This window comes from Narcine bancroftii, chromosome 8, assembly GCF_036971445.1.
Source record: "Narcine bancroftii isolate sNarBan1 chromosome 8, sNarBan1.hap1, whole genome shotgun sequence".
Classification (NCBI taxonomy): Eukaryota; Metazoa; Chordata; class Chondrichthyes; order Torpediniformes; family Narcinidae; genus Narcine; species Narcine bancroftii.
The window spans coordinates 159,692,690-159,720,138 of NC_091476.1; the positions used below are offsets into that span (position 1 = coordinate 159,692,690).

The following is a 27,449-nucleotide window of genomic DNA, read 5'->3' on the forward strand; positions in this document are numbered from 1 at the left end:
TGTAGGGTCAGGAAGATAGTGTCTGTCATTAGCCTGTCGTGGCTTTCAGTTTGACACATTAAAGTTAACAGAAGACCTGGTGTGGCACAGACAATTTACATGAGCAAACGTGCATTAGCATTTATAAAACACAAGGCAAATAATTTCACATTGATGAATAATTAAATAAAGATAACAATCTTTAATAAAAATCTGAAATTTAAATATGAATTGTTCAACAGACAGGGTGAAAAAAAAAACTCATCAGAACTCAGAAAATCTTTGAACCTGAAACACGAATTTGTCTCCTCTTACAGATGTAGCTTGAACTGAACACTTCTGGCATCTACAAATTTGGTGAGTCAGGGGAAAAAAAACCCCAAAAAAGTGCATCATCCACGATTAAAAACATTTAACTACTTTCTTGATGGATTTCTATACATTAGTGAACGTGCTTTGATGGGTCTCAGCTATTTTTAGCTGACGAATACTCTATCAAAACTAATACACTGACCAGTACAGTGGCAAAATATTATTCTGTATTCTGAGTAGGAAATCTTTCTTCTTGACTCTTTCAATACTGCAATGACTACAAACAGACTTGTGCATGATGATATTCCACTCTGAAAAATGACCCAACCAGTACTAACTTTCAGTCCCTTTATTATCCATAAACGAAGTGAAGATTTGAAAGCCATCTGCGCGCATTCACTAACACGAGATGTTATCCATCACTCTTTAAGTAAAACTCAAAATGACAAAGATAATCAACTCTGCGGATTTCTTTTTTTAAAAAGGCAAGCAGCAGTTTAGATAATAGATCATGTTAAATATTTTAAGATTTACCTTCGGGTTCAGGGTCTGCATCATTGTCAAGTTTTGATTATTCAAGATGGGAACAGACTGATTCACTTCGTGGACATTCTCAGTTTCATTATTTTCCTTCGGGATTCTTCTATAGGACAGTGGATATTCTTTTACATATTGTGATTTTAACTTGTTAATGTTTTGCTGCTCTAGTTTTTGAGATAGCTTATTATTGTCACCAATGGGCTGTGCTGTTTGTGTTGGTCTTGAAGTAGTATCTTTAATTTGTGGAAGCTTCACAGGACCATCAGATGGTGTGGATGCCTCACGTCTTGTCCTGATCAATGTATAATTTTTCTTTGCTACCAAAGGATTTTCAATGAATTGGTCCGTAACTGGAGTTTGTTTAATTCTGATCAAATTAAGCGGTGTAGCCATATTTTGAAAGGTTGTTTTTAGGAGTCTGTGAATGAAACTCTGTGAATCCCCACACGGCACAAGTTTAGAAATAAATATTACGATGGAATTGGAACTGGTTGTTTGGTGAACCTGGCAGCTTCCTTGTAGTCTGCAGTCCAAAAGGTAACACTTCCCTTCCAGTAGCCAAGCCACATTACAATCGCATCTCTGACAGCAGGCATCTCTGCAAGACTGAATAGAACCAGATTCCACCTCAACAAATAGCCTTTCCTGTCTGATTTGCACGAGCATCCCATTTTGATTTGCTGCAGTCCAACAGTTCTCCGCACTTGTACCTGTATTGGATAACACATGCAGAAAGTGTTAATTGAGAGGGGTGAAGGATTCCTTTATTTTTAAGATCAAATTGAAACTTATCCAGAGATTCTAGGTCTTCATACAAGTGAGAATCCAAATGCTCTGTCTTAGTAAGGCATTTTAGTACAGCAAATTTACTGCAAACAGAGAAGAGTTGGGAACACTTTACATGCTTCTGATGTTCATCATATTATTGAATAAGTACAAAGAGAGAGGAGGTCTTTTGAACTATTGAGCTGGCCAGCCAATGGTAGAGTAATCCCACAGGAATAAATATCCTGCTCTATCCTCAGACTTACTTCATTATTTTCATTGAAATGCCAATTCAATCTTGAAACCGGATTAATTCCATTTCCACCACTCCTACAGGCTATCCTAACTATTTCATGCACAAATAAATTCCCCCCCCCCCCCCTCACAGCTTCCTTAGATCATTTACTCAAAGCTGAAAATTTGTTTCTCTTCCAGTGCTAAAATGATGGTATCATCCACAAATGAAAATGGTATCCAAACCAGTCATTATTATGTATACCTGTATCTTTCCTTCAAGGAGAACCACTAAAGATTCTCTGGAGTAACATCATAGCAGCTTTGAAAATTCTTTTCTGCACTCTCAAGTATCTTAAAAACATTCCAGAAATAAGGTGATCAGAAATGACCAACCAGCATTTGATACCAGTTTAACATTTTTCCACAAGTAGATATCTTAATCCAGCAGAATACAAAGAAATGTAGATCCAAAACCAGAAAAAGACATTTAGTTTTGAAAGTGATAGAGCCAATTTAAATAGAAATAGGCCAGTAATTTCATTTCAATTCTTGTCGTAAGTATAAAGCTAGCATTTCAAAGCTTATGTTTAACTGAAGCATAAACATGATAGGATCTTCCCCTCAAATGCTGAAACAATTTGAAGGAATATGGTGATTTATATCCAGATCACGTTGCAGCAGTTCTACAATTTTTTTTTAGCTTTTGCGAGATCATTCAGGTTTACAAGGAGTAGTGTGGCAATTGAAGAACATTTTTGTTGACTTTAAGTATTTATTGAAACTTGTTGTGTGTTGCAGTCCCAAATGCAAACCAATATAGAGAGTTACCTAAACAACTACCAAGCTAATTAATCATTCTTCTCTTTCCATGACAAATTACACGGGAACCAAGTGTAGTGAACTGGGATTCACTAGAAAGTGTTCAGTGCTGACAACTGGTCCCGTCTCCTGGCTCCTCCCCCAGGAGCCCATATACAACCCTGGTTTCCTGCCTAAACTCTGAACCCCTCTGAAGCCTGTTCATGAACCCTAGCTGTATTGTAAGCTAATAAAAGTGTTAGTTTTCCCTCCAGTTGAATGTAAGCTTATATCTATGTTACAATTTTATTAGCTTACAAACAAGGATGGAGGCATTGCTCAAGTCCAGTATGCTGTCAATAGACCCCCCCCAGTCCCCCAATGTGACTGAGGAGTTCGCATATTGGCTAGACTGCTTCCAGGCCTACCTGAATGCGACCAGGGACACCTTCCATACAGACAAACTCCGGAGGTCAGCACTCATCTCAAGGGTAGGGACAAAGGGGTACGCTGTCGTCTGAGACTGCCCGACGTACAAGGTCGCCATCAAGGCACTGAAGGCCCGCTACATGAAGGCTCCGAACGAGGTCCCAGTGAGGAATTGACTCACCCTATGCCACCAACGGTCTGGAGAGCCAATCGACGACTACCTGCTGGATCTGCAGACGCTAGCTAAGAAGTTCAGGTATGAGATCGCTTTGAGTCGCGTCTGGGAAGATGAACAGATCTGGGACACCCTGGTCGCAGGGGTCCACTTGAGGTACGTGAGGGAGCGACTACTCAAATCGGGAAGGAAGGACCTTGCGAGCCAAATCACTGGAACAGGCCAGTCTTGAGAAAGACGACCTGGAGGCCAGCAAACTCATGGTCTTGGATGAGCCCCTCCAAGGGCGGGCTGCTCCCGCTATGGAAACCCCCGCTCTAACGGCTGCCGCTACCCGAGCCCGGGAATGCTTTTTCTGCGGTAAGGGACAGCTCCCTTGTGTCCGCTGCCCGGCCAAAGACTCGGCATCCTCCAGCTGTGGGAAAAAGGAACATTGGGCGAGGGTCTGCCTCGCAAAGGGAGGTCTGGGGAAGTCCATGGCCTGTACCGCTCCTGGATCCGATTCCAGCCCCGAGTCGTCTGCGCCGGACTCGCCAGAGATAGCCTTCTGCGCCACGCTCCGCCTACAGAAACAGCATGAAATGGCTCGGCAGCCATCTTGCAGTGGCCTGATTTTGAATTCAGCGCCATCATCAGAGGGGGAGGAGGAAGGGCGGCCGGCCATCTCGCCGCATTACGAGGCCAACACCATCTTACCTGCACAGGTTGACTCAGGAAGGAGGGAAGAACACGGCGTCTCTGGCGACCTGGCATAACTGATCCTCAACCAGAACAGACCTCACCAGCTCAGCAACTCGATGGTGACAGTGAAAGTAAACGGACATTCGACCAAGTGCCTGATTGACACAGGCTCCACGGAAAGTTTCATAGCCTCACGGACTGTGCAAAAATATAACTTAAAAATGTACCCCTCTAATTACTGAATCTTCCTTGCATCTCAGTTCTATTCAGTGTGGGTACAGAAGCATTGTATACTTCATCTGTCATGGGGGGGGGGGGGGGGGGGGGGGAGTTTTGTAAATTTCGCACGTAAATTTTAGATGAATTGTATGCTCCAGTATTGTTGGGTCTGGACTTCCTGTGTCACCTTAAAAATGTGACCTTGGAGTTTTCTGGTCCCCTTCCCCGTTAACGGTTAGGAATGGAGGGCCCTCAAAACAGAACCCACTTGCAGCCTCTCCACACTAAATATTGAACCCCTGTCTCTGTTCCCAAACCTGTCTGCTGACTGAAAGCCCATCGCCACCAAGAGCAGGAGGTACAGTGCGGCAGGCAGGAAATTCATAAAGATGGAGACTCAGCGCCTGCTAGAGGAGGGGATCATTGAGCCCCGCACCAGCCCATGGAGAGCGCAAGTGCTGGTAGAAAAGGGGGAAAACAAGTCCAGGTCAGTGATTGGCTATAGCCAAACAATTAACAGATACACACTCCTGGACGCATACCCCCCTCCCTCGAATTTCGAATATGGCGAATGATACCGCACAGTATCTGGTTTATTTGACCATTGGCCTAAAAGCTTCCCATCACCAGCTGCTAATCTGTTCCCAGGACCGCCTGTACACAGCATTTGAGGCCAACGGTTGATTCTATCAGTTTCAGAGGGTCCCTTTCGATATTACCAAATGGGGTCTCTATTTTCCAGCAGCAGATGGACAAGATGATGGACAAGATGGTGGACGAGAACGGATTGAAAGTTACCTTCCCCTACCTCGACAATGGCACCATCTGTGGCCATACTGTGGAAGACCATGATGCCAATCTCCAACGTTTACTCCACGTGGTGAGAGCCCTGAATCTCACCTACAATTCTGACAAACATGTATTCAGGACTACACGACTGGCTATCCTTGGCTACGTGGTGGAGAATGGCATCACTGGCCCTGACCCTGATAGAATACTACCCTACCCCCCCCCCCCACACCAGTTAGAGCTTCCCCCGCCACCCCCACTCCAGAACCAAAAAGGTTTTGAGGGAATGCCTGGGGTTTTTCTCATATTGCGCCCAGTGGGTTCCTCAATACATCAACAAGGTTCATCCCCTCTTAAAGGCCACCACTTTCCCCCTTTCGGCCAAACCCAGATGACTTTTCACTACTTCCAAAGTTACATTGAGAATGCTACAATGCACGCGGTAGATGAAAATGTACTTTTCCAAGTGGAAAGTGACACTTCGGACGTAGCCCTGACCTCCACTCTCAATCAGGTAGGCAGGCCGGTTGCCTTTTTCTCACAGACGCTTCAAGGCCATGAGCTCTGAAGCCCATCTGTGGAAAAGGAGGCTCAGGCCATTGTAGAAGCCATAAGGCAATGGAGGTTCTACCTGGCTGGTAGAAGATTTATGCTCCTCACAGACCAGTGCTCTGTTGTATTCATGTTCAGCAACGCTAAGAGGGGAGAAAAATCAAGAATGACAAAATTGCTAGGTAGAGGATCAAACTCTCCACCTGCAGTTTTGACATCGCACCAGCCAGGGGCCCTTAACGACCGTCTGGATGCCTTATCCAGGGGATGCTGTGCCTCTGCACACACTGGTCAATTGCAGACCATACACAATGAACTCTGCCATCCAGAGGTCACCCGCAAGGCTCATTTTGTCAAGTCCCGCAAGGCTCATTTTGTCAAGTCACGCAAGGCTCATTTTGTCAAGTCCCGCAAGGCTCATTTTGTCAAGTCCCGCAAGGCTCATTTTGTCAAGTCCCGCAAGGCTCATTTTGTCAAGTCCCGCAAGGCTCATTTTGTCAAGTCCCGCAAGGCTCATTTTGTCAAGTCCCGCAAGGCTCATTTTGTCAAGTCCCGCAAGGCTCATTTTGTCAAGTCCCGCAAGGCTCATTTTGTCAAGTCCCGCAAGGCTCATTTTGTCAAGTCCCGCAAGGCTCATTTTGTCAAGTCCCGCAAGGCTCATTTTGTCAAGTCCCGCAAGGCTCATTTTGTCAAGTCCCGCAAGGCTCATTTTGTCAAGTCCCGCAAGGCTCATTTTGTCAAGTCCCGCAAGGCTCATTTTGTCAAGTCCCGCAAGGCTCATTTTGTCAAGTCCCGCAAGGCTCATTTTGTCAAGTCCCGCAAGGCTCATTTTGTCAAGTCCCGCAAGGCTCATTTTGTCAAGTCCCGCAAGGCTCATTTTGTCAAGTCCCGCAAGGCTCATTTTGTCAAGTCCCGCAAGGCTCATTTTGTCAAGTCCCGCAAGGCTCATTTTGTCAAGTTCCGCAAGGCTCATTTTGTCAAGTCCCGCAAGGCTCATTTTGTCAAGTCCCGCAATTTGCCTTACTCAATAGAAGACGTCAGGGAAATGAACAGGGCATGCCAAGTCTGCGCTGAGTGCAAGCCGCACTTTCTTTGACCGGTGAAAGAAAACCTGATTAAATCTTTGAACAGCTCAGTGTCGATTTTAAGTGACCACTCCCCTCCACGAACGGGAACAGTCGTCAGTACAGGACACTTTTAGTGAATCCCAGTTCACTACATTCACCCCTTCCTTCAGAATTAAGGGTCTGTGGATGAAGAGAACAAGGATCAGAAGCCGGTAATTAACAGAGAAGAAAAATATTTGCAATACTATTTACAGATTCGGGTGGTCTGGAGATCCTGGTGGAGCGTCTTAGCACCAAGGGGCCTTGGGCTCCTTGATTCTCTTGGTCCACCTGTGATGGAGGGTTAGTGGGCTGAGGTTCTAGTTTGACAATAAAGGGGGTTCACTCTCCTCTGAACTGGGTCCCCGGAGGCCCTGGTTGGGGGTGGGGGGAAAGCACTTGGTAGTTCGTGGGGCACCTGAAGCAATGGATCCTCTGTTCCAGTGGGTGTCAGATCCCTGTTGGAGACTGTGTCTTCTCTGCCATCTGGGTACTCCATGTAGGAGTTCCTGGGAATCGCATGGAGCAATTTCACCCTTTCCACCAGGGGATTGGTCTTGCTTCTCCTCACGTGCTTCTCGTGAAGGACCGGACCAGGACTAGTGAGCCAGGCTGGGAGTGTAGTCCCTGAAGCCAACTTTCTATCGAATATAAACACGAGCTCATGAGGAGTAGCATTGACGCAGTGCAGGGTAGTGACAGAATTGAGTGGAGCGTGATTGGGAGGACATCCTGCCAGCGCGAGTCTGTAAGGCCTCTTCGCTTCAGGGCAAGTTTGACAGCCTTCCGGATCGTGGTGTACTCATTTTCAACCTGCCCATCCCCCCTGGGGTTGTAACCCCTCACCAGCAGGTACTGACGCAGCTCGTCGCTCATGAAGGCTGAGCCCTGTTTGTTATGAATATAGCCGGCATACCTGAACAGGGTGAAAATAGAGTCTAGGACCTTCATAACAGACAAGGCAGACGTGTCTGGCACAGGATGGCGAACAGGAAGCGGGAGAACTCATCGATGACCGAGAGAAAGGTCCACCTTAGCACTTATTGAGCTATGGTCAAGGTCCCCAAACAGGTCCTCCGGAGACACTTCAATCACTTGCCTGCTTTATTCCCCAAGGTCAAGAGCCCCTCCCCCTTCGGACTCTGTTCTGCTTCAGCTTCAAAAAACCCTCTTGGATCGTTTGATAAATTCTTCCCCACATCAACCCCTTTCTTTTTTTTAATTTTTTTTTTTATTTTTCACACTGTGAACCATACTGACCAAAATACACACAAACATTTCCCTCTTGAATATACACAGTGTCCTTTTCTCCCCTTTTCCCCCCTCCCTGCCCTCCTTCCTTCACCCCCCTCCCCACTCACTCAACGTTCAACATATACAATACATCAAACCCATTAAACAATGTCATCACACAATGAAAATAAACAAGAAATTTGTGTCTTCTACTTTTACACACTGGGTCAGTTCATTTCGTCTTCTCCTTCTGTCATTTTAGGCGGTGGAGGTCCACGGTAGGACTTCTCTGTTGTGTTCCATGTACGGTTCCCAAATTTGTTCGAATACTGTGATGTTATTTCTTAAATTATATGTTATTTTTTCCAATGGAATACATTTATTCATTTCTATGTGTCATTGCTGTATTCTCAGGCTATCTTCTAATTTCCAGGTTGACACAATACATTTTTTTGCTCCAGCTAAGGCTATCATAATAAATCTTTTTTGTGATCCATCCAAATCGAATCCAAGTTCTTTACTTCTTATATTACTTAGAAGAAAAATCTCTGGATTTTTTGGTGTGTTGCTTTTTGTGATTTTATTTAATATCTGGTTTAGATCTTCCCAAAACTTTTCCACTTTCTCACATGCCCAAATTGCATGTACTGCAAGAAGGAAACAGGAACAACAGTACATCTCAACCCCTTTCTTGATGGCAATTCCAATCAATATAGAGAAAGTTAAGAACCACTCCTTCTATCAACTACTTTTATACTCTTCTGTGATCTAAATTCTGCCCATAGAGTCTCATTGGCCAATTCCTCCAGGATATCCTCCCTAAATATCATGTAATACTCTCTCTCCCATGCTTCCCTTCCAATCTCTGCCTACTCTTCCCAATGGACTTGTCTCTATTTTCTAGATCCTTAGAACATTACAGCACAGAAACAGGCCTTATTGACCCGTCTTCTTCTTCTTTGGCTTGGCAGATGAAGATTTATGGAGGGGTATGTCCACGTCTGCTGCAGGCTTGTTGGTGACTGACAAGTCCGATGCGGGACAGGCAGGCACGGTTGCAGTGGTTGCAAGTGAAAATTGGTTGGTTGGGGTTGGGTCTTTCCTCCTTTGTCTTTTGTCAGTGAGATGGGCTCTGCGGTCTTCTTCAAAGGAGGTTGCTGCCCGCTGAACTGTGAGGCGCCAAGATGCACGGTTGGAGGCGATATCAGCCCACTGGCAGTGGTCAATGTGGCAGGCACCAAGAGATTTCTTTAAGCAGTCCTTGTACCTCTTCTTTGGTGCACCTCTGTCTCGGTGGCCAGTGGAGAGCTCGCCACAGAACACGATCTTGGGAAGGCAATGGTCCTCCATTCTGGAGACGTGACCCACCCAGCGCAGTTGGGTCTTCAGCAGTGTGGATTCGATGCTTGCGGACTCTGCCAGCTCAAGTACTTAGATGTTGGTGATGAAGTCATTCCAATAAATGTTGAGGATGGAGCGGAGACAGCGCTGATGGAAGCGTTCTAGGAGCCATAGGTGATGTCGGTAGAGGACACATGATTCAGAGCCGAACAGGAGCGTGGGTATGACAACGGCTCTGTACACACTGAATTTTGTGTTTCTTCAGGTGGTTGTTTTTCCAGACTCTTTTGTGTAGTCTTCCAAAGGCGTTATTTGCCTTGGCGAATCTGTTGTCTATCTCTTTGTCGATCCTTGCATCAGATGAAATGGTGCAGCCGAGGTAGGTAAACTGGTTGGCCGTTTTGAGTTCTGTGTGCCCGATGGAGATATGGGGGTGCTGGCTGATGGAGGACCTCAGTTTTCTTCCAGGCCAAACATTTTGGCAGTTTCCGCTACTGGACAAGGAGAAAAAGAGTGGAATGGATTCCATGCTGATGGAGTTTAGAAGAAAGAAGCAATCTCGTTGAAACTCTAGCCTGAAAGGAAATGGCAGGACAAATTCTGTTTCCTCTGATAGAATAAAGTCAAAATCCTCAGGTCTAAAATGGCTGATTCCTTATTGCAGTGATTTGTGTATCTTTATGATTCTCTACCAGTAGTATCTCTCACACTTTTCTAAATTTAATTTTACTAAAATATAGAGACACAGCATGGTAACAGGCCCTTACATCCCATGAGCCCATGCTGACCCAATTAACCGACAACTCTTCCAACCCCCCCCCCCCCCCCCACCCCCACCTTCAACCAACCCTGTACATTTTGCAGGGTGGGAGGAAACAGAAATGCTCAGAGGAAACCCTCACAGTCACCAGGAGTGTAGTGACATCTATCCATAAAAAGCCACTTGAGGCTAGGTGGGGCTCTTGTTTGCCATGTTCCAGTTTAATTCACTAGCAAGTCCTGATGATAAACACAAACGACTTGTAATGATCTATTATGATGTAACATTCCAGTGATAACAACTGTTGTAATGACGACCGTAGCAACGGTTAACAAAAAAATATCCAAGCCATACTCATTCTTAAACCCGTCACCCCAGTCGATGGGCTAACCAACTGAGGAATCACAACTAAATTCCATGCATGTGCCAACCGACCCGAGTACGCAAAAACCATCATACATGCACCAAAAGTTTGAAGAGAATAGTGCATGCAACATGGTGCTGGAAAGGGTTAGTGCTGATGGGAACAGCCGCTAAAATGATGGTAGCAACCAGACACAGAAGTCCTCAGACCCCCGAGACGCCACCGACGCCCACAACTAACCCAGCAAAGGCAAGCAACGTGCTTATGGTACCTACAAGGAGAATGTACAAACTCCTTACAGACAGCGCTGAATTTGAGCCCAGGTTGCTGGCACTCTAATAGCTTTGCTAAACCATAGCGCCTATAGTTGTAATATAGATTTTAGATTTATTGTCAGAGTACATACATGACATCACATACAACCTGAGATTCTTTTTCCTGTGGCCAAGGCAGAAAATTGTACTCAGTGTTTACATGTAAACAAATAAAGAACAATTAATGTAAACAAACTGTGCAATACAGAGAGAATTTAAAAAAAATAATTGCATAAGAATCCTTAAATGAGTCTCTGATTGAGTTTATTGTTAAGATGTCTGATGGTGGAGGGGTACCACCTTTTCCTTGTGGCACCTCTTTCCTGATGGTAGCAGTGAGAACTGAGTGTGCTGGATGATGTGGGTCTTTGATGATGGTTGCTGGTCTCCAGACTGCAGCACTCCCTGTAGATGCAGTCAATAGTGAGGAAGGTTTTGCCTGTGATGTCTTGGGCTGTGTCCATTACCTTTTGGAGGGCTCATCCTCTTCAGCTCTGATCCCCCCCCAATGACATGCATTATTCTGATGGCCAACAAGCATCTGCCCAGTTGTACAGGATTAGTGTCAAAATGCACATAGTCGGCTCAGTAAATTGCTTCTGGGTGTAGGATGACCTAATAACTGCAGTGCCTGACTGCTTTGGTAAAAAGTTATCGTCTGTTGTTTTTAGACTGCAGGCACGTAATGGCACAATCAAGGAATTTTGCTGCGGCACAGGCTGTCTTTTTAAAAAAAAAATGTGCAGGAATTCTGAGTCAATTCCTGCACCACGATTTATCCTGCAGAACCCCAACTTTTTGGAGGAAGTCTGCAGTGTAAATCATACAGGAAAAATTCATTGATGGTCATCTACTCTACTGCACACCCAACCACCTGGACTGTGCACTCAGGTACTTGTGCTTGATAGGCATCCAGTGTGAACGACCACATGGGCAGTAATTATGTTAATTTTTTCAGCGATTTTCCCGACACTGCAGTCTAAAAAAGCCATAATACTCAATTGTTCTTCGACATTTTATACTTAAACAATCACATATATTGACAGCAAACTGCCAGGCGACAATGGGAAAGGATTATTGTACAAATTAAACAACGACCTGCTTCAGCTTAGATACATTTTTATCAGTAGACAAATAATTCCCTTGCAAACATTTCTTGAGAAATGACAGATTTTTAAATAATTAAAAATAAACATTAAATTAATTTAACTTTGATTAATAAAACATTTAAGAAAATTTTAAAATATCACTCAATGTTAATCAAAGCTGACTGAAATAAAACATTGTGCTGTTTCTTTGTTAGCTTCCAATGGAAATTTTATTAATTTACCATCAATGCTCCTGGCAGGATAAAAGAATAGCTTTAATGTTCCAGCAATTTCAGTGGAAGGAGCAGTGCAGATAAAAGTGCAATTCATACTTTTATGTTTATTGAAATGACAATGACATTTATCCAAATTAATATTTTTGACACAAAAATCCCAGAATTTGAAACAATTGGACTTATTAAAAGAATTAAGACCAAGATTTAACCAGAGTAATCTTTTGGACGTAGTACAATCTGCCAGAAGATAATAATACACACGTCAACAATGATTAGCAACATATCGTGCATGATTCACTCAGTCAATATTACTCACATTCCCACAGGAATAAAACAGATTTTGGTACTCATTAAAAAGCATGGCAGCAAACATCGATGTTCCAATGCAAATGGGAGAATGTAATCCGGAACACAGAGCATAGTTTGCACAAGCAGGAACAGCATGTGCTTTGGTCTTAAGATTATGCATCCATTCAAATAATCGAAAATGCTTATTAAGTAGATTTTGCTGGACTCAGCCAACCTCTTGCAGCCACAAGCTAATGCCCTCCCAGGGCCCAGCATCACTGCCTTGGTGCTTCAGCAACCCCTTAGCAATGAATAGCCCACAAGCAGCCAAGCAAAAGCCCCATCCATGACCACTTTAATATCTTTCTGATAGCTCATGACACAAAAGGCCATTTTTACTGCTTCCAAATGCCTCTAATAACCAGATATTTTAGAAAGCTTAACATTTCAATAAAAATCAAATAAAATTCTTAAAACCATTTAAAAATAAATAAATAATCAACATTATTAATAAAAAGCAATAAAGCATTTCTTCTTCAATGGAGTCCTTCAAAAGGCCGAGGGTCCAGAAAATAAATTATGAATTGTCTTTAAAATCATTGGTGAGGTCCAACTTTCAGCATGTTCCATACCTCCACGCTGCACTATCTGATGGATATTAGATGTGATACTCTCAATTTACCTTTTGTTGTAAGTGGAATTTCCATGACACTTTTACCAGCTTGCAACTCTAATTTGTCTATTGTAGTCGCATTAGGCACACTGCGAGCTAAAGAACCATGCAGAGTCAAAAGTGAGTTGAACCAACTGACTAATAGAACACTCGCATGCACTTAAATCCTTTGGAACCCAATGACGCTTGCGGCTCCCGGAATCTTTGATGATGTTAGCCACCAGGCTTTGGGCTTGCCCCATATCCATACCGTGGACTTGCCCTCGACTCCGTGAGCCAGTTTGCCTGCTGCGTGGGCAAGCCACCAAACTATACTCTTATTTAATATTAAGAATGGAAAATAAAAGGGAAATTAATTTTAAAGTTCTGAAATGTGTAGATTACAATCTATGATTATTTGCAATGAGCATAATCCTCACATTTCTTCACTTTCTCCGAATGTTTAAAACATTATAAATTTAAATGCTCCCAAATTATTAAAATAAGATTATTTACAAGCAATTAGAGTGGTAAATCAAGATCAAATTCTACTGCAATATCATATACGTGACTTCTCTGCTGTGAAGCACAAAATATTTTTCTTCTAATCACCATCTTGCTTGATGCACAGCTCCACGTTTTTCAAGTCACTTAATGATGGGTGTTAAATGTTGGCATTCCCAACCACACCGACTTCCAATGACAGATTTTAAAAAGTCACATCCATGATAATAAACCAAACCTTTGAACATAATTTACAATTCCACAAACATTGACTTAAATACTACCAGTAAATGCAAACTCAATAGTTTTACAACGGTTCAACATTACTCATGCTGTCAAACACTGATAATACCATCCTTGAGACATTGGAAGCACTGGATAATCAGATTTTGTTTTGTTTCTCCAATATCAAACTTTCAAAAAAAAGCTAGTTAAAAAAAAAAATTCTAGACAACATTTTGATAATAAAGGAAATGGAAAATTGGTCCCCAGCTCTGGTGACAAACATACCGATGGCTCTCTACACCCAGATAACAGACCAAATCCCATTCGTAGCTACATTGGTTCTCAACCATTATTTTTCCCCATTCACGTAACACTTTAAGTAACTCCCATGCCATCGGTTAGTAAGGGATTGCTTAAGGTGGTATGTGAGTGGGAAGGGAAGGTTGAGAATTACTGCTCTGGACCCAATTGTTACCAAAATATTTTGCTTGAGAAAAATTGTCTTGGCCCATTTCCTCTGGAGTTATGAAACCGTGCACATAATGAGTCAATTAGTTAAGTTTAAAACAATGGTTTTCGAACTTGTTCTTTCCACCCACATATCACCTTAAGCATCTATGGTATAGGGAATACTTAAAGTGGTATGTGAGTGGAAAGAAAAAGGTTGAGAACATTGTGCTATACTGTATACCATGCTTACACTCTTATCCTAAATGAGAGCTAAGGATTCAATGAGGGAGTCATGCCAAATAATCAGGATTTCCAAATGAACACATGACAGATTAGCAGGTGTTACTGTAGGATACACAGGAATTAAGCACCCAGCAATGAAGTGCAAAACATGCTATGTCTATGGTGGTGAATTTCCTTTAGATTTTCTGACAATAAGACTAATTCAATTGACACAAATTGTTAGAAAAATGGTAGTTTGTCCCTTTTAAGTTTAAATTTTAATTTAAAAAAATGAGATATATAGCACAGTAAGAGGCCATTTCAGCCAACGAGCCTGTGCCGCCCAATTACACTCAAATAACCTACAACCCCCAATACATTTCAAATGGTAGGAGTAAATTAGAGCCCCAGGGGAAAACCCACGCAGACAGGGGAGAATGTACAAACTCCTTACAAACAGCATGGGATTTTAACCCTTGTCCTGATCACTGGCGCTGTAAAAACATTGCACTAACCTCTACATTAATTGTGCCACCCTTTTGAGGAGAGGAAAAAAGTATTAATGGCTAGGACCTTTCAAGCAGGATTCATCCTGACTATCTCATGTTCAATCATGCAGTTAAATTATGTAATACTTTTTAATTCTTCTCTGGGAAGATCATATAGAGTGAGGTGGGAAGGTAAACAGTAAAGGCTGCCAGTAAGCAAGGAAGTTTAAGAAAGCAAGAGGATAACATGAAATCCACTATGTGTAAACATGAGAAAAACAATTTTTTTAAAAACTATTTTAATTTTAAATTTTAAACTATGGTGTTCATAAAGGTTTGGGTATTGCCTTATGAAAAAAAAATCACAGAAAACTAGAATGTGGGTACAATAAACAATTACATAAAATAATGGCACTTTATTATTTTAAGGTTGTTGGAATGTCCCTGCAGGAAAATTGTCCTGTAATTTCACAGTGCTTTGATGGTCCACGCCCAGAATAGAATGCACAGTTAAGTCCTTGTTAGATCAAGGAGAATAGATGCACTGTCTCTGAGGCAAAAGAGCAGACTTGAGGAAAAAAAGAAAAATGGCCTCATTCTCTGGAGTTTCAAAGTGTGAGAAATGATTTTATTGTTGCATACAAGCTTCTGAAAAGGAAAAAGAACAATGAAGATACCGAGAGTCTACTTCTTTTGCTTGAAGAGTAAAGTAAAAAGCATGCATATTGTTAGGATTAGGAACATGACATTTCGGACTGATTGCAGGAAAATCTAATCTTCCTCCAGAGAGTTGCAGTTTTAGAACTGTCTATCCCTGAGGTCTGTTGATACTCAATGGTGAGTACATTCATAGAATGCAGCACTTACATCAACAGTGATGAAGTGTTTTGAAAGGCTGGTGTTGAAGCATATCAACTCCTGTCTGAGCAGCGACATGGATATAATCCAGTTCACCTAATGTAATAACAGGTCTATGGCAGATGCCATCTCACTGGCTCTCCTTGGAACATCTGGACAGTAAAGATACATTCACAAGAATGCTCTTTATTGACTACAGTTTGGCATTTAACATCATTATCGCCTCAAAACTGATCAGCAAACTCAACCCCCCCCCCCCCCCACTGTGTAATTGGATCGTGGATATCTTCACCTCCAGACTACAATCAGTGAGGATTGGCAAGAATATCTCCTCCACAATCTCGATCAGTGCCAGAGCACCTCAGGACTGCATTCTTAGCCCCCTGCTCTACTCATTTTACACCTATGACTGGGTGGCAAAGTATGACAATAACACCATCTACAAATTTGCCGATGATACCACAATAGTGGGTTGCATAAAGAAACCTGATGAGTCAGCATTACAGGGGAGAGATTGAAAACTTGGCTGAATGATGCACCAACAACCACCTCACACCAAAACCAAGAAGCTGATTGCTGACTTCAGGAAGAGAAAACCAGAGATATATGATCTCTGATCATTGGGGGATCAGAGGTGGAGAGGGTGAGCAAATTTCAGATCTTGAGAGTCACTATCTCAGAGAATCTTTCCTGGACCGAACACATTAATGGCATAGTGAAGAAAGCACATCAACATCTCTTCTTTTGCAGGAGTTCCATCGGTTTGGTATGACAATAGAAACCCTTGCAACCCTTTACGAGTGTAAAGCCCTGCAAAAGATGGTATACACAGCCCAGGACATCACAGGCAAAATCCTCCCCATTATTGAACATCTTCAGCAGTGGTTCTCATCCTTTTTCTTTCCACCCATATACCACCTTAAGCAATCCCTTATTAATCACAGAGCACCTATGGCATAGGGAATACTTAAAGTGGTATGTGAGTGGAAAGAAAAAGGTTGAGAACCACTGATCTACAGGGAATGCTGCTGTCAGAGAGCAGCAGCAGTCTTCAAGGATCGATACCAGCCAACACATGCTCTGTTCTCGCTGCTGCCATCAGCAAAGGGGTATAGGTGCCACAAGACTTGCACCACTACATTTAGGAACAGCTGCTACCCCACCACCATCAGACTCCTCAACAACAAACTCCGAGACTCTTACTTGTACACTTTATTGATTTTTTTAATTCTCTGGATGATGCAGTTTGTTTACATTCATTTTCTGTTTTCAACTTTTTTTTTTAAACATGTATACACTGTACAAATTCTTTTGCACTACCAATAAGTGGTAATTCTGCCTTGTCTGGAGAAAAAATTTCAGGGTTGTATGTGATGTCATGTATGTATTCTGACAATAAATCTGAATTTGACCGCCATATTTTCAGGAATCTCAAGATTTGGGAATTGGAGAGGAAAGTGATGTTTAAGTAAAGACCAGCTATGACTTATTAACTGGCAGCACAGGCTCAAAGAGCCACATGCACTTCTCCTATTCCTTCTGTGTTTTCTTTCAAAACTTCAAGTTACCAGAAGCTACCATTAACAGATATAAAGGCAAATTTAATGTCTAATAGTAGTCTCTACAATCTCATGGCCTGGCTTCGCGAATAAAGATTTCAAAAGGATTTTCGCTATGGGGATTTGCTTCGAGGCTGCACAGTGGATTTTTTTTTAGGTGGAGGGCAATGTGTGCAGTTCTGGCCCCACCCTTTACACCCAAGGTTTATCTGCCACAGCCTTGAAAGCTAGGAAAGTGACAGCCAGGTACTCAGGTCGTAGGTGTTAAGTCGGAGTGCCCTTCTCCAACATGCATGGCTTGACATACCACCATGCCCCATCTGTCAGGGTGTGAAATCAGAGTTCTCTTAGATTGGCTGCCAACCAAGGCTAACAAGACCAGCCCACGCAGTAAAACCACCTGACACTCGGTCACACTATGACGTAGCAAATTCAGTGAAAAACAGGGGGATACCAACGAGAAGGTGTTGCTACAGATGCAGTAATGTAGGAGAGGCCATTTCCAGTGGCCTCCTGCCTGGCAAGCAAGACAGTGGTCACACGGCGATCACTACACTGAGAAAGGAGAAGCAATGTGTTACACATGCACTTTCCTTTGGTGAGCAGGACATCAGGACCAGACCTCACCTGCTCCCCTCCAAATGGGGGACACCAACTGCTCAATAGTACATAACTAAAGATACAACCAAAGACTTATTTAATCATTACACTCCTGTACAATTTCCACATACAGAATTCAAATTGTGTAACTTTGAAAGTCTAACAGGTAATAGTTTGAAAATTGTAACTGCTATTAGAGTAGTATATTTATAGAACCCCATGAAACAGAGTAGAAAGATTGTAATGTCTACCCTGTTATCACCCCATCCAATCTTTTATGTTTTATAAAGATCACCCCATCTCTGGAGCTGAAAATAATAAAATTCTAACTTTCCTATCAGTTAATGATAGGACAACCATTTTATCCTAAGACTTTGCCTTATGAATCCTTTTTTGACTGCCTCCAATGCTAGCATATCATTCTTAAATTAGGGTACCTGAAGAACCATAGAATGCTGCAGCACAGAAAATAGGCCATTCAGCCATTTTAGTTTGTTCCAAACACCATTCCATTAGTCACACGGACCTGCTCCAATTCCATAACCCTCCAGACTTCTCCCATCCATGTATCTATCCAATGTATTCTTAAAACTCAAGAGTAAGCTCACGTTCACCACATCAGATGGCAGCCCATTCTACAATCCTACCACTCTCTGTGAACTTTCACCTGTTACAAGATGAAACCAGCAATCACAAAGAAGGCATATCACACAGGGGTAAAGATGAACAATTACTTTATTAACAAAAAAATTCACCTTCAAACTTTATTTCAAAATCCCCCCCTTTTATAAAAATGCCCCCATGCAAATCTCTATAAACTAATAAATTCCCCAGCCTAAATATAATTTACGTAATCAAAGGCTAAACTACAGTTCCAACCAGCCCACAGAAAAACTTAGACACAAATCACACAAGACTCACAAAACTTCGATCTCAACCGAAGCAAAGATCATAAACAAAATTCAGTTTGTTTAGTAAACTGAAGCCAAAAGATCTTTGAGAGAGAGAGAACGAGCACAAAATTCGAAGTTGTCTTTTTGTGTTGCTGGCAGAGAGAGGAACAACTGGCTTGGTCCGGATCCTTCTGGCTGCCTTCGGAATGTTCATCCTTTTTGAAATCCCAACATTCTAAACTGTCCTCCAGACCATGACTCCTGCTCTGGACCTTCTTCCACCCCACAACACATCGTCCAAGTCCAGAAATTTTGAAATCATTTTCTGCACATGCTCAGTCCGTCTCCCACTCTCTCAGCAATCCACCTTCATCTTGGCTCTCTAAGGCAAACTGTCACTTTTTAAACATAAAACCACTCAACACATCGGCCAATACACAACACAAAACTCTGTAACACTAAGGTTTCTCTAAACCTTTCCCCTTTCAACTTAAAACTATGATCTCTCTCATTTCCCTCCCCTAATCAAAATGGAAAAAGCCTACTTGCTATCCACTCTGTCGATACACCTCATAATTTTGTGAACCTCTATCAAAATGCCCCTCATTCTTCTTCACTCCAAAGAATATAGTCCTAATCTGTTTACTATCTTCCTGTAACTCAACTCCTGAAGACCCAGCAACATCCTAGCAAATCTTCACTCTTTCAATCTTATTAATATCCTTCCTGTAGTTAGGCAACGAGAACTGGATTCAATATTCCAAATTTGGCCTCACCAATTTTTTTTTTTAAATTTTTTTATTTTTTAAAAACAACTTCCACATTATATCCAATTCCTATACACCATACTTTGATTTATAAAGGCTAAGATGCCAAAAGCTTTCTTTACAATCCTGTCCACCTGTGACGGCCCTTTCAGTGAACAATGTATCTGTATTCCCAGATCTCTCTGCTCTTCCACACTCCTCAGTGCCCTATCAATTACTGTGTAAGTACTACCTTGGTTTGCCCTTCCAAAATGCATTACCTCATACTTGCCTATATTGAACTCCATCTGCCATTTTTTGGCCCATTCTCCCAGTTAGTCCAGATCCCTCTGCAAGCTTTGAAAATTTTCCTTACTGTCCACAACGCCTCCTTTCTTTGCGTTATCATCAAATGTTCTGATCCAATTTACCAATTGTCATCCAGATATAGACAACAAACAACAATGATCTCAACACAAATCCCCAAGGCACACCACTAGTCACAAGCCTCCAGTCTGAGAAGCAACCATCCACTACCACTCTGTTTTCTCCCACACAGCCAATTTCAGTTTGCAACCTCTCCATGGAAACTAGTGTCTTAATCTTTTGAACTAACCTCCCATGTGGGACCGAGTCAAAGGCTTTACTAAAGTCCATGAGGGTATGTATGTATATAATATCTACCTCCGTAGGTACCTACGGCTCCTAGAACGCTTCCACCAGCGTTGTCTCCGCTCCATCCTCAACATCCATTGGAGCGCTTTCATCCCTAACGTCGAAGTACTCGAGATGGCAGAGGTCGACAGCATAGAGTCCACGCTGCTGAAGATCCAGCTGCGCTGGGTGGGTCACGTCTCCAGAAAGGAGGACCATCGCCTTCCCAAGATCGTGTTCTATGGTGAGCTCTCCACTGGCCACCGTGACAGAGGTGCACCAAAGAAAAGGTACAAGGACTGCCTAAAGAAATCTCTTGGTGCCTGCCCCATTGACCACCGGCAGTGGGCTGATCTCGCCTCAAACCGTGCATCTTGGCGCCTCACAGTTTGGCGGGCAGCAACCTCCTTTGAAGAAGACCGCAGAGCCCACCTCACTGACAAAAGGCAAAGGAGGAAAAACCCAACACCCAACCCCAACCCACCAATTTTCCCCTGCAGCCGTGTCTGCCTGTCCCGTATCGGACTTGTCAGCCACAAACGAGCCTGCAGCTGACGTGGACTTTTACCCCCTCCATAAATCTTCGTCCGCGAAGCCAAGCCAAAGAAGAATATCTACCTCCATCTCCACCCACCAGAACAATACTGCCAGAATCATAGGAGAATCTCAATAACATTGCCCCTTAAATGAGAAATTCTATATACTTTGAGGAAAAAAACAAAAGCAGCTCAAAAATATGGATGAAAGTAAGGTACAAAAACCCACAGTTGTTAATAAAACTAATGATTAATTCAATATGGGAAAAATAGCACTTATTTATAGTGAATGTTTTTTCAAGAATGTATCCTTAAAATATCAATGTAATTTTTCCCCTTGATACAAGCCAACAAGTCCCCAAAACCCAGCACCAATAGAAATTCACCAAGACAAATGGTTACTTAAACAAAAGTTGTTTTTAATTTTCTTTAAACATAAAGACAAAATCAAACTTTAACTTATTACTATTAACTTAACCCCTTTCTAATTCTAAGCGCATGTGTATGTAATGTGTACCTGTTCAGGAAAGTTCTTTGCTTTAATAATCCAGTCATTCACTTCTCCAAGTTCACCAGTATCCGGCAATTCTTATACTGTGCACAGAATTTAACATTTATGAATTTTCACCAGGGTTTGGTGCTAAAAAGTAAATGGCTTCCGCTCAGGAAGGTTCTTGTTGCTCATTGGACACACAAACTGATTTCCTCTGATCAGCCACTTGATCAGTGTCTTGCCGAAGAAAATTGCCATATCATGGGTTTTCCAAATTATAACCTCTTCTTCTAGATCACCACAGAGTTCCTAGTTTCCCTTATTTCAGAAGAAACACTCTAGCCACCCATTTCCTCTTGTAAGTACTACAAGGGTTTTCAACAGGCTGAACTCAGAACTCACAACCCATCTTCAAAATAGGGTTTTCAACAAGCCTCCCAGCTTGCAATGTTGCAGCCTCAAAAGCCACTGTAGAACTGACCCCCCCCCCCCCCCCCACCCCACCCTCTCTCTCTCTCCCCGAGAAGAATGCGGTTTTCTTTCCTCTCTCTGCTTGTAAAATTCAGAACCCTTCCCAAGGCTCCAAATCCAATCCTTGAAAGATCGTCATCATGACTTGAGCCTGGACTTTGTTCCATTTGCACCTACTTCTGAAGTTCATTCCAAAGCAGTTCCATTGCCCTTTGCAAAGCCCCTGATGCCTGCATGTCTTGCTTCAGCAAAGCTCTTGCATTTTAAATGAGACGTGAAGTGTAAGTATCTGTTTGTTAAATGACCTACACTAAACTTTTAAAAACATCTGTAACACCCCAATCATACATTCAACAGCTGGCATCTGATGATATATACAATAATACATGTGCCATAAAAGCAATTTATGACAGGCTGATATGCCCACAAAATCAAATGAAGATGCTGCACATCAAATAAATTAGAAACAGAAGAGACTGCTGGAGAAACTTGGTAGGTCATCCAGTGTCAGTGGAGGGAAATTGTCCGTTGATGTTTCAGGTCAAAACCTTGTTTGAGGATTTCAACCCAAAACAGAGTGTTAGTTCGAAACACTGACTGTCTATTCCCTCCTCAGATGCCACTTGACTCACCAAGTTTCTTCTAAAGTTTTTTTTTGAAAAATATATAGAAATTAGCGTTGAATTTGAATTGTATTAAATCAGGATTTCACTGTAAGGCTGCTTTCAATAAAATGAAGCATCAATAATTTCATCAGATGGTGCAACTTACTTGTAAATGAACTCAACATAGTCAGATAGAAGCAGATATACAACAGGTCCATAAGTCTTGAAACACACGCTCGCCTAAAGAACATCCAAACTTTTATCGAAGATGTCTCAGGATCAGGATAATTTTCTGGGCTTCTGTACTTAGTCATCATGTTACCAAAGACAACAATTACCTGCAAAAAACAGAGATCACATTTTAGCAATGTCAAAAGACAGTAAACCATAAAATTTATGTTCAAACAACTCTTCCTGAATTGACCTTTACCATTAAAAAAATATCACTCTGACACTACAAGAAAACATGTTAAAGGACAGGCTATTTTCATCTATAAATAAAGTTTAAAAAAAACTAAAAGTATTATTATAATAATAGAGGGATACAAATAAAGAATGCTTGCTTCAGTCTTTATAATTGTGCAAATTATTAAAATTGCATTTGGAGCAATATTCTGTTGATTGTGAAATTGGTAACAAATCTAAGAATACATTATTCTGGATTCAATGCACAAACAAGGGAACAATGGGATATTGCACATTTTTCAGCCCACATTCTTTCTTTACAAATCACACATAAACCTGTAATGTTAGATGATTACGTAAACTAATGAAAGTGATAAGATTTTAAACTGCAACCTAATTATGGAGAATAGCACAATACTTAGTGACTTAATAGGATTTACTACCCATTAAACTGCCTGTATAAAGTAACTTGACTTGTAACACTGGTTATTTATACAGCAAAACCTACAACACAATTCCAATAATTCACAAAGTATATAAAAAAATAAACTATGATTTCTGAAGAAAAACACCAAAGTCTGCAGACTTCTGATTGAAGCAAAAACAATGCTGGAGAAACTCAGTAGGCCACCTTTTCTACATTGGAGAGACTGAACGCAGACAAGGAGATCACTTTGCTGAGTACTTTTGTTCTATCCACATCAAAGACAGGGATCTCACAGTGGCCAACTATTTCAATTCTGTGCCCCACACTGAGTTGACTTGTCTGCTATGGACTCGTATACTGTCAAAGCAAGGGCACCTGCAAAATGGAGGAGCAACATCTAATATTCCATCTGGGCACTCTCCAAGCAGATGGTATTAACATCAACTTCTCTGGTTTCTGCTAGCCTACTCCCTGTTCATCCTCTCTTCCCTTTCCCTGTTTTCTTTCATCCAGCTCTCTAATCCTTTCCTCTCCATTCACAGAGCCACCCCTCCTCCCCCTATTTACTGGTGTGCCCTTCCCTCCCCTATCCACCCAATTTAAACACACTCAAGGAAGTTTCATACATTGACAATTCTCTGGATCTCTGCCTTTTAATTAATTTAACCTGAGCTTACATTCACAGTTAGGATTACAACAAAGCTTCCATTTCTACATAAGAATTGCAAATTTTTTTTAAAACATCATCCTTAATAGTGCAAGGTCAGGATTCGGAAAGACAACAAGGCTGGAGAAGAATACAGAGTGAAGAGTGTGGCCAAAGCACCGAAGGATTTGAAAACAAGATTTTTTTTAAAAATTAAATCGTACTTCACCAAACAGAAGAGTCTTGAATAAAAATGTCACTCTCATTTTTCTTGGTAATTGTTATCACAAATCCATCAGTACCAAGGAATCACAGGGAAATTAATATTCTTGACAAGGGCTCAGCCTGGAAAAACTTTGAAAACTTCATGCTTCATCTAACATCTATGACTGGGTATAGATCAAAATTGCCACATCAAAATTCAATACATGGATGCAGCTCTGGCAAATGTACAAATTGAACTGGAAATTAACATTGATTTTTTATGGTTATCATTTTTATTTACTGAGAAATAAAATGGCAATTAACAGTTTTGAAAAGAGGGTAAGATTTTTAAAACTGGTAAAGGATTAGCTTCCTTGCTCATAAAATTTGCCACTGCCTATTAAAACAAATGAAAGCGCAATGAAAAAATCTCTGCTAGTTAAAGAGCAAGTAATACATTTTTAGTTTTGCTACTAATTTGAGCTCTATTTATTAACATTACACAATTCTAAGAACCCTTCACTCTTGAAATGCAGCCAAAACTAATGTTAATTTGAACAACATGCAAGCTTCATGTATTGACTATTAAATATTGTTTTTGGTCAAGGTTATTTTGCCAACAGCTAGGATCACGAAGGAGAACAATGCCTGACTGGTTCTGTCAAGAAAATTACATGATTTGAATTTGCTTTATTTGACTTCACCAGGTCATGATTCATAGTTATCCAGATAGCACAGCGCTTGCACACAGGATTTGATTACCATCTTTTCATACTTATTGATAACTGATTAACCACCAGCAATAAATTGCATTTTAATGGTAACTCATCTTGAGCAACACAATAAAAGGTCACTATGCACATCTTAAACCATATTGAGAAATAAAATCTTGGTATCCCGATCTTTAAAACAAGGATTTTTATTAAAAAAAAACCCTGGGGATTTGACTTGCAATATTTGTTCTTTTCGCTTGATGTCATCTGAACTACAGTAGACCATATTTATTGTTTACAAATCTAAACAAACCACGAATGTTCCAACAACAGGGAGAAAATAATGAAATGACCAGGATGACAAACAAATTCTTGTAGAGCAGGGCAATAAACATTTAACTAGTCCTTTCTTTCAAACAAGTTTTAATTTCACAATTCTAGAAAACATTACGCCTTCCAGTTTCACACTAGAATTTGCTGTAAAGTCTTCTATGATGTTCCATCTGTAATCCTAATTTTACTTAAACTGGTCATCAAGAGAATGTTTATTTGCCTTATATTTTCCAATAAATATGAAGGAAGCAACCAATGCTCATTCTTCAGGTATGAGGAAATAGCACAATTAAAATTGCAACAGCAAAATATATTCAAAACTGCCCCACAAAATAGCGCTGTTTCTATTGTCCTCACTGTAAGTCATACTAAATATGGCGGAGGGGGTCCCACTGTTAAAAACAAACAAGTTCTCAATCTCCTTTGGACACTGCGAGTCCTCCAGCATTTCTGAGTTTTTATTAAAAACAATGATCATCTGCGTTAGCCATAAGGAAGCAAAATTACTTATCTCAGAATTGCAAATATTTGGAATTCCCTACCTCAGAGGACAATGGAGGCAAGTCCTTTTCAAGCAGGGCTGAGTGAAGTGATGAATGTTTCTAAAAGGAAAATGCAAAGTTGAGTTTTTAAAAAAAATCATGTCACCCACAATCTTAATTGAGCAGCAGAACAGGCTTCAGGGTTTGAGTAGCCAACACCTACCCCTAATTCGCACATTCATGCAACTACAATGAATAAAGTTTCAACTGTTTTGTTGTCATTGTATTTTTCTTCGCTGAAAAAAACCCTGAAATTTTACCCATGAACAGACAAGATTCCCCCTCTAGAAGGTCAGAATCAAGTTCCTAAACATTAAATACTCAAGAAATTGTTCTTCCATTTTTTTTTCTCACGACAGCTAAGTAACCCTAGTTATGAGTGAAACACAAGAAATTCACAATAATACAAAAAAAAGCTCAACTCTGACTTATTTTACAACTTGGACCTGCATCATTCACATCCTACAACCATATATGTATGTAGAACAAGAGGTCAGGAGTCATGTTAACCAATGTGGTCCATATCCTGGATCTCCAGCCAACGTAGGCTACCCTCGAGGTACTCAATAGCTTCAGACATTTTTGGGGGTAGGGGTGGAAGCTCCTCATTGTCACCCTCCTGTGGTTCAGAAACCAGAACTATAGTAACATGACAGACGATCTCGCAGTCCGTCAGATGCTCTATTAATTAACTCTTCTTAAATTATATTGGTGGAATATTTATTTATTTTAGACAGACCCTTCCAGCCCTCAAACCCGTGCCGCCCAAATACCCAAATTGACCAACAACCCAAATACATTTTGATCAGTGGGAGGAAACCAGAGTACTCGTAAGAAAAACACGCAGACAAGGGGAGAATGCACAAACTCCTTTTGATAGTGCCAGATTTGAACTCAAATCATTGGTGCTGTGATAATGGTAACCGCTAGGCAGTGTCGCCCAAATGTCAATATCAAAAATATCCTTCTTAAAATTGCATTGCAGACTAATAATAAATGTTACTAATAAATCTTGACCATGCAATATTATTCTCTCAAAAAAAAACAAATTGAAATTATTCTATTCAAAATTACACTGGATGATGTACTTTTAGAAAACTTCGTAAAAGTGCATCACACGTTACACACAGTAAAAGCAAAGTTTAAGAAAAATCTTATCAAGGAAAGTTTTTTTTATCTTACAGAATGGTCTAGCCTATTGAATAACCTGAATAGAATTGTTAGTTATAGTGGAACCCTGTTATAACGTGATAGTTCAAAAAAAAAGGATCACGATTACAAAGAGGGGTCATGCTAAATCGGGGTCACAAGAAACAGCATTTTCAAAAAAGAACACATGTACAATTCCTGTATTTGCAATCCACTTTATTTCATACAATCAATTTTTTTAAAAAAAGCAATCGAGTGTTCATTGCCTGAACACAGTATATTGTGATGAGTGAAATCCAAAATGCTTCTGAGCTGGAGGACTTTTATGTGGTCCATATCCTGGATCTCCAGCCAATGCAGGCTAGCCTCGAGGTACTCAATAGCTTCAGACACTGTTTGGGGTAGGGGTGGAAGCTCCTCACTGTCACCCTCCTGTGGTTCAGAAACCAGTACTATAGTAACATTACAGACGATCTTGCAGTCCGTCAGATGCTCATATAATCAGGCTTTCATCGTCAGTAGTGTAGCATTGGTGAAAATCCTCTTTGCTAATTTGAAACAGCCTCTGTGCCTCATCTGTGAAGCCATAGAATCCTTGCTCAACATCATCTTCCTTTGTGGACTTTTGTGATGAAAAGGCTGGATCCAGACCCTTCTCCCTGCATTTTCCCCCACACACGAGGAGCTGACATCTGCCTAGCTCTTCCCACCTAAGTGGCAAATTTCCTTAACATTCATGCTTTTCAGATGGTCTTCCACCGTTATTGATTCGTCTACAATTCTATGAATTAATTCAGGTCTGTGATTCTGCTTGAACACGGAGATGATCCCCTGATCTCGGGGATGGATCTCAGATGTAGTGTTCTTT

General features: G+C 41.3%; 1 protein-coding gene across 11 annotated transcripts in view; it reads right to left on the minus strand.

The window, feature by feature from the left end:
• Nucleotides 1–27,449, minus strand: part of LOC138741485 (dyslexia-associated protein KIAA0319-like protein) — a 73,770-nt gene that overhangs the window by 42,817 nt on the left and 3,504 nt on the right. For 4 of the 11 annotated variants that reach the window (XM_069895667.1, XM_069895666.1, XM_069895663.1 and 1 more), the window contains exons 2-4: nt 25,433–25,492; nt 22,329–22,500; nt 826–1,541 (exon numbers count right to left, since the gene is read on the minus strand). In XM_069895667.1, the coding sequence (XP_069751768.1) occupies nt 826–1,541; nt 22,329–22,479 (867 nt within the window). In that variant the 5' untranslated portion in view covers nt 22,480–22,500; nt 25,433–25,492. Of the gene's footprint in view, nt 1–825; nt 1,542–10,058; nt 10,161–22,328; nt 22,501–23,864; nt 24,030–25,432; nt 25,493–27,449 lie in introns of those variants that run through there. The other 7 variants (XM_069895665.1, XM_069895664.1, XM_069895672.1 and 4 more) reach the window with 5 other exon arrangements.